The following is an 8,662-nucleotide window of genomic DNA, read 5'->3' as shown; positions in this document are numbered from 1 at the left end:
AGCAGGAAGATGTGCCATAACTTGCTGAGCGAATCTCGGTTTGTTGCGGAAACAGACGATGCATTGGTGGACTGTATTACGAGCTTTATTTGGACCATCTATTGGCCAATAACGACGACGAACTGCGGCCAATAGATGCGAAGGTCCTGCGTGAAGTGTTTCTTCATGGGCGTCGAGGAAGATAAGATCCGTGATGAAATGCTTCTTCGGAATGAGAAACGGATATTTTCGGTTGAATGGAATTGGAGCATTTTTGAGGCGACCTCCCACACGAATCAACTGTTCATTTTGGTCCATGAACGGGCGAAGTTTCAGCAACGGAGATTTCTGCGAAACGGTTGAGCCTTGCGTAAACGTTTGTGATCTTCATCCAACTCTTCGAGCTGCAAGCATTGCAGAAGTGACAACTCTGCCGAACGAATCTCGGAAGGTACCAGAAATCCTACGGTGCGTGCATGTTCCAATAACTTACAGTTATTCATGAAACGCTTGCAAAGGGCGATGATTCGAAGTAGGCGGTAGTAACTATCAAAATAGCCCAACGTTTCTCGGGTCCAGGACTCTTGGTGAGTGCAAACTGCAGAAATAGGAACGGATTTCCTTTTCTCGGTGTCTACTTCTGGTGGCGGCTGGGTTTTCCAGGAATACGCAGACTCAGGCCAAAGTTGAGGAGGACGAAACAGCCATTTTGGACCATTCCACCACAATTCATTGCCAACGATGGATTCTGGAGTCAAACCACGCGAAATGTGGTCAGCCGGATTGTCTTCAGTAGGCACATGCAGCCACGTAGCGGTCTCAGTTAACTGCTGAATCTGCGAAACCCGATTGGCGACGAAGGAATTCCAATTCGATGGATCGCGCGAAATCCAGTGCAGTGTGATTGTAGAATCTGACCACAGAAACCGGGGACTTTGGAGTTGAAGGCTCTCCAGCAGTTGATTCTGTAGATTAGCCAAACGAAGACTAGCACACAACTCCAGACGTGCGAGGGTAGGTCTACGCTTCTCAGTTGGGGCAACCCTGGATTTTGCTGTCATCAGGCGGACAGTGACTGCACCCGATGCGGATATCGAACGAAGGTAGATGCAGGCACCGTATGCACGCAGCGAAGCATCAGCAAACCCATGAAGCTCTAAAGTGGCTAGCTTCTCCGTCAACACGAAGCGAGGAATCGAAAGCTGCGACAAAATCGGGAGCTGCGATGATATCTCCATCCACTGGTCGGAAATACTTGTGGGAACCGGATCATCCCAGCCTAACTGCATTTCCCAAAGGAGCTGGATCAGCATTTTCGCACGAACAATCACCGGACCAACTAACCCAAGCGGATCGAACAAGCTGCAGATATGCGACAGGATATTTCGCTTGGTCGAAGGGACGTCTGGCCATTCAGGAACTTTGAACAGAAGCTCATCGGAGGTAAGCTTCCAAAATAAGCCGAGTGCTTTGATTGGAGACGAACGATCAAGTTCCAAAACGGAAGCCTGTTCTCGAAGCTCTGCTGGAAACTGCTCAACTACTTCTGGAACATTGGATGCGTATTTACAGAGAGGAAAACCTCCGGAATTCAGCATCAGAAACGTCTCTCGTATAGCTGCAACTGCTTCCTCCTGGTTCATGTACGGACGCAGGATTCCGTTCTTAGTGTCCCACGAATTGGGTCCCAAACGGCGTCGAAGGATTCGGAATAGCAGGAACAACTTTGGTCATCAACTTGACCAGCGATGGCGGAGCAGAACAAAGGCCGAGAAGCGAAGCGAAATTTTCGGTTTGAAAAGTGATTTTATTGAAGCATAAATAAATATACATGTCACTTATACAACTAAACTTTCAGTTCACTTATCACTTTCATGTCATGTTTGTCTCACTCTTAGTTCTATGTTGTGAGTGTACAGTGTTGGTAGTTCATTTTATGTGTTGTGTAAATAGTGGTGGGGTAATTCATTGTTTTGTGTGAAATATTTACAGAATACTTTTTCCCTTAAAACTAATTCACTTAACATTTTTTAATTATTTCATAATTTTCGCATTTCTTCGTATTTTGTTTATAATTCATTGTTATGGACCGCTGTTCGTTGTGACTGCGCCGGAACGGGAACAATAAATGCCGATATCTACCAGTGTTTGCAGAAAAGATTGCTGCCACTTACGACTGCAACTGCAACATACGACTCCACCATTGTTCTGGCCGGATTTGACGTCAGCCCACTACGCTAAATGCACTCTTATATGGTTTGAGGATAACGATGTAGATTTCGTTGGGAAAGATATTAACCCACCAAACTGCCCCCAGCTTCGCCCCATAGAACGATATTGGGCTATCGTCAAGAGAGTTTTCAAGAAGGATGGTAAGGCCAACAGGACCATGGCGGTTTTCAAGAAAATTTGGAATGCTGCGGCCAAGAAGTGTGATCAATCAGCTGTATCAGCTTTATCAACTGTAAAAATAAGCTTTTTATAATACTTCCGAACTGTTTCTTTGTTTAAATCATCAATATAATCAATACAATGAAAAAAAAAATGTGATTTTAACTTATTTTCGATGCACTCCTTATCCATACAGTTGTTTATGAACGATTGTGACGTAACGCGACGTCATCATGGAGTCAAGCGTTAAGCGCCCAAATGTAGCCATGGATACTTATTAGGAGGAATCTTTGAGACGCAAATTTGTTTGTTTGCTTATTATTTAGAACAAATAGCGTCGCCGTGCTGCGCGTCAGGAAGAAAAATCGTAAAATGAAAGGGTGCTTTGATTGTGATTTATTAAATTAAAATTTGTTTCACATAGAATCTGGTCGCATCTTTTCATTAACTGCAGCGCCTCTAGTTGTCACATCGCGAATCTATTGACAGTGTTTTGATCCGGATGGTTTGTTTACTTAGTGGTGAAAATTTTATCAAGATAAAGTAGGTAGTCAGTGAAAAGTTATCGACGATGGAACGTGAAAGGTGAGAGAAAATTCTGCACACTCACGTTGAGAAACTGACGTGGTCAGGGATTAAGATCGCGAAATTCCAGTTCACAATAATCCTGGAATCTCCTTGCGTGATTTGGCGAAAAATTTCCAGACGAACCACAGTACAGCTCGACGAATTTGTTTGCGAGAAGGCTTGCGGTCGTATCATGCAAGCAAACACCCCAACAGGACGCTGAAACAAAACCTGGTTGCCAAAACCACAGCAAGGAAGTTGTCAAAATGGATTTGGACAAATACCCGGTAACAAATTTTACCTTGCGAAGCGTAAAAGGAATGTTGCGGGTAGATTCAAGTTTGTTTTCGCAGAAAAATTTGCTCGTAAGTTGATGATTTGGCAAGGGATCTGTCACGTCATCTACGGACGCACCTCTACCATCAAGTGGACCCCATCAAAGTACGCCGTCACTGGTAGCCGAAAAACCTCAAAACGGTAAAACACATCATTATCGGTAATAAAATTACTCATTAAGTTTAGTGGACATATAGTCTGAGTCACTGGGCCAAAGCGAGAAGTGTCAGAAGAAGATTTGAGAAAGAAGGAAAAGATTAAGTTTAGCGAAAACAGTTGAAGAGTAAACATTTACAGAATTTTCGATTAGAAATTATACTAACATTTAGTTACCGTTACAGTTACGTTCCAAACGACTAACACCGGAATCGTTAGCTTGAAGAAGCATTAAGTGCGTTTAGTTTCGTGAAGGTAAACTGAAGTGTTTTTTTTTTTTATTAGTTGTTAACCCAGGTGGTAAATCCATTTTACGGATTGCATTCCAAGGCACGGCGAGCCACCGCGTCCCCCCATTTTGCTACTCTGGGTCCATGGGTGCAATTGGACGACTCATGATACAATGCTAAGGAACACTGTACCCCCTACGCCATAAAGTCCACCTGGGGCCACTGACCTTTGTTCCCACCTCGAACTGTTTGACACACTTTGCTTCAATAGTGGGAGGTCATTTCGCGCTAGTGCGCTCCAAGGCAATACTCGTTTCCGAACCCTCTGATAGCATAGCCTCATTCTAACACAACTCGATGCGCGACCCCTCCTCTGACGAGTTAGGACCCGACATCTCATCGTGTGAATGAGGTCCCCACATAGCGCAACTACTAACTTTGTGAATCCAGTCCAAGATCCAGAAACACAAAGCGAGTTGTCGACGGCACTTTCTCTGTTCAAACACGCGGGTAGGGGGGGTAAGCCCCCTAGGCCACGTGTAGGACTCAGACTCCTCCGAACTCACAAATAGTGTTGACTTAAGTCACCACTCAGCGCAACTACCCGATCTTCAAGTCGGGCGCTCGACCACCCGAAGCGCAGATCGGGCTATAGAACGCCCTCATCAGGTCACACTCGCGGTTCGGGCGCATCAATTCCCGAAACGCGTGTCGAACCCTGACACCTCCGGCAGAATGTGCCTCTCGGACACTGACGTGTAAACACGCCCCTAAGTGATCGGCCCACCATTGGCCACCACTTTGCGCATCTACTCATTTTGCGAGACGGGTCTATACCCACCGAAGCGCAAAACAAGTTGGCGATCGCTCTCCCTCCGGTCGCATCCGCATATCAGGGTCATGACCCCCCGACAGCGTGTTGGACCATCACACTCACACCCAAGTACTGGTACCTAAGTACCCGGGTGCACCACTTCTTCCGCGCGGGTTTGGCGGGGCCCGTCGACGGCCTCTAGTGGGTTTGGTGTAGTTCTCTTGGCCGTACATCTGCAATACGCCGGACTTGCAGACACGTTTCCACTCTGCACCACGGGGAGGTGGAACTACGTCGCAGAGCAGGTAAACTGAAGTGTGAAAGATTTGAACTGTATGTAACTTATGTAGGTCTAATATCACAGGTAGTCGTGGCGTAAACCTAATTATTCCGCTGAACATAGTCAGTGCCGATCAAAGTTAGTGCCGAACCCGACCGGAGAACAGGTAAATCCTAAATAAGACAACAATTTAAAATCTGAACAGGTAGATAACCGTTGTAAACAATTGCGTTTGCCACAGGTTAAAATCAGTGCTAGCCGTACCGTACGACACTCGAATTTCGGACTGAACACAATATTAGCAAAAAGGCATTAAACGTGAGTAGACAAATGATACACCACACACATACATTATAATGTAAAATTAAGCAATTTACTGTCAATTTAAATCCCTAAATGCTGAATTAATATAATTACAGGGATAATTTAACGATAGAAATAAATCGTTCAAATTACCGGAATCCGCGTCGTTTAATTCTTGTTTTGAGAACAAATTAAATTATCCGTTTAGTTCGAAATGTCGAATAAAAGTGTAGCGAGTGCAAATAATACTGGTGAAAACAATGAAACTGTTTCTCATGGTGAGGGGAGAAGTTGTGGGACATGTAGCCGCAACGATACGAGCCGGATGGTCCAATGCGATTCCTGTGACACCTGGTTCCATTATGAATGTGTCAATGTGGATGAAGGCATTGAAAATGCTGATTGGAGCTGCAACAAATGCGTTAGAGAATCGCTGGAGAAGGAGAGAGTTGCTCTGAGAGAAGAGATCGACCGAGTCAAGAAGCAGAAAGAACAGTGGCAGCGTGAGCAACAACGTGAGCAGCAGGCTAAGGAGCAAGAACAACTCGAGCAGCAGCAGAAACAACAGCAGCTTGAGATGGAGAGACTTCGGCAGTTGAAGGAGCAGTCACAAAGGATGCATGAGCAGTTTCTACTTCTAGATGAATCCATCGTAAGCCATTCTGGTGAACTAATTAATTCTGGCCGTCGAAGCGTTGGGGCGATTCCAAAACAACCGATGATGTCAACGCGATACGAAACATTGGTTGCTTCTAGAGTTCAGGGTTCTAAGGGTAGCGGAATATCTTCCTCTAAGGGATCACAGCATTCAACAAAAACTCGCGAACAGAAACTCAAAGCTCTGGAAGCCAGACAAGCCCTAGAAAGAAAACAATTAGATGAGCGCCTACAGTTGGAAGAGCAGTTGTCAGCAGGTCTTGACACCGATTCAAAAACAAGTGAAAGTGTTCAAAGGGTCGAAAATTGGCTGAATAAAACCCATAACATCGAGAATGCTACAGCAATGCCCGGGAATGAAACAACACTTCCCGAGTATCCTGGAAGAGTAGCGAAATCGGTGAGGATTCAGGTTGCATCAGATTCTTCAAAGAGTTCGGCTCCAAGGGCGGCATTAGCTGCAGCTACATCCAATATCATGCCAACTTGTAGCATACAGTCTTCAGCGACGATTCCCTCTATTCCTCCCCTTTATGGTTTGCAATCTTCCGGCTCGGCTGATCCTCAGTTCGCTTTTCCGCTTTCAAACCCCTCGTCCACTTCCATGCGCGTGCCATCATTGCCAAGTGGAGCATTTCAAGGCTCAGTTAATCTTCCGCAAAACCACCACCAATCTTACCCTTCAGCATGTCCGCCCAGTTCATTTCCGGTGCAACAATATCCACCAGTGTATACCACTCAGCAGCCGAGGGTAGCAGTTTCACAGCAGCAAGCTCCAAGAAGTGTGATAGGTACCTCACAGCCCGACTTAGTGAATTATTCAAATCCCTACGCAACCCAGAGCGATTCCAACCTTCCCCCTGTATCAGCATCGACCCCAAGACGCCTATCGCTTTTCCCTCAACAGCAAATCATCGCTGATGAAGTCTGTTCTATCGAAAGGAGACTGAGTGCAGAGCATCTTGCTGCTAGACAAACAGTAAAAGACTTGCCTAAGTTTGGTGGAGATCCAGAGGAATGGCCTAGGTTCATTGCGGCGTATGAACGCACAGCGAGGATGTGCGACTTCCGGAATGATGAGCTTTTGGATCGTTTAGAAAGAAGTTTACAAGACAGAGCTCTTAGTACCGTCAAAAGCCTTCTTCTTCATCCAGACAACGTTCCGGTTATTATGAATCGTCTGAGCACCCTCTTTGGAAATCCGGAAACGATAGTTGACACGATGATGAAGAGAGTCAAGTCGATGCCACCACCAAAGGCAGATAAGCTGGAGAGTATAATTGACTTTGGTATTGCCGTTCAAAATCTCTGTGCCACAATTCTAGCCTGTCGATTGGATGAACGTCTGTATAACGCTACCTTGCTACAGGAGTTAGTCGAAAGCCTTCCTATAAACTTGAAAATGAAATGGGCAACTCATCTACAGAAAACTGGCGCGTCGTCTCTCATGGACTTTAACATGTGGCTAAGCAAAAAGGTGGATGCTTTCAGCAGGGTAACAAGACCACAATCATGGAATAAACCTTCCGCCAAACATAGGAAAGAGGAGGCTTTCCTTCATTTACATTCGGAACAGCCATCCTCAAGGTCGTATCAGAATTCATGTCCAGCCTGTGGTGGAGAATGTACAACCATCGAAAACTGCAGAGCCTTTCTCGATATGTCAAAAAATCAACGTTGGTCTGTAGTGAACGAGCAAAATATCTGCCGTAAATGTCTAACCAAACATTTCAAGACATGTAGTAGAAGAGTTCCATGTAACACAAATGGGTGTAGATATTTGCATCATTGGCTTCTACATGACGATAGGAAGCATAAAGAACAGAATAGTGCTAATACTCCTAACATCCCTAATATTCCTATTAGTTCTAATAATCCTATTAGTCCTAATAATACTAGTAGTATGTCACATCACCCTTCATGTAACGCGCACAATTGTTCACTAGGAGGAGTTTTACTCAAATACATCCGCGTTACATTGCATGGCAGAAAAGGTTCAATCACAACCTACGCATTTCTAGACGGTGGTTCGACCTCCACATTTATGGAGCACGGCTTATGGCAAGATCTCAATTTGGAAGGCGAAAAATATCCGCTCTGTATTAGTTGGACTGCTGGTCAGGGACGATTCGAAGCAGACTCAGTAAAGTGTTCAATCGAGATCAGTGGAATGCAATCGGACGAACGCTTCAACCTAGCCAAAGTACACACAGTTCAGAGTTTATCCCTACCTTCGCAAACGCTTTCCGGTGCAGAACTCATTCGACGATACCATTACCTTTCTGATATTCCCATAGATTCCTACGCTAATGTCAGACCACGAATCCTACTGGGAATGGACAACATTCGTCTTGAGTACCCACTAGATTCTAGAGAAGGTCTAGAGAATGAGCCGACAGCCGTTCTTACACGCCTTGGCTGGGTTGTTTATGGGCCATGCTCAATGTCCGGCGATTACCGCAGCTCAGAAAAGCAACTTGCGTATAACTATCATGTTTGCCAATGTGATGAATCCACTTAACAGTGAAAGAGTATTTTTCTCTGGATAGTCTTGGAATCCAATCAGATACGAATCGAATTCTATCAAAGGACGATGAGCGCGCGATGGCACTTCTGGAGAAAAACACAAATCGTCAAGGAGCCCGATACGAAACATGCTTGCTTTGGCGCTATGATAATGTTGATTTACCGAGCAGTAAAACTATGGCTCTAAACCGTCATAAATGTCTCGAAAGGCGGCTTGTTCGAGAACCAGAAGTAGCCAAAGCCTTGCAGCAGAAAATTCTCGAATACGAAACCAAAGGATATATCCGACAGCTTACCACAAAGGAAGAGAACGAACATCGTGAACGCTGTTGGTACTTGCCGATTTTTCCAGTTGTGAATCCTAATAAACCTGGAAAACTAAGGATTGTTTGGGATGCTGCAGCGAAGGTAGGCAAAGTGTCT

General features: G+C 45.1%; 1 protein-coding gene across 1 annotated transcript; it reads right to left on the bottom strand.

Moving 5' to 3' along the window:
• Window positions 1-311: 311 nt before the first annotated feature.
• LOC129753749 (uncharacterized) lies at window positions 312-1,622 on the bottom strand. The gene has a single exon (XM_055749595.1). The coding sequence runs from the start codon at window positions 1,620-1,622 to the stop codon at window positions 312-314; it is 1,311 nt and encodes a 436-aa protein (XP_055605570.1).
• Between the last annotated feature and the right edge of the window lie 7,040 nt (window positions 1,623-8,662).

This window comes from Uranotaenia lowii, chromosome 3 (genome assembly GCF_029784155.1).
Source record: "Uranotaenia lowii strain MFRU-FL chromosome 3, ASM2978415v1, whole genome shotgun sequence".
NCBI lineage: Eukaryota > Metazoa > Arthropoda > Insecta > Diptera > Culicidae > Uranotaenia > Uranotaenia lowii.
The sequence above is the reverse complement of the archived record's forward strand: the minus strand, read 5'-3'. Positions and strand labels throughout refer to the sequence as shown.

What these genes read in the sequence shown, in the direction of transcription:
- LOC129753749 (XM_055749595.1), bottom strand. Translation starts at nt 1,622, where the DNA reads ATGAACCAGGAGGAAGCAGTTGCAGCTATACGAGAGACGTTTCTGATG.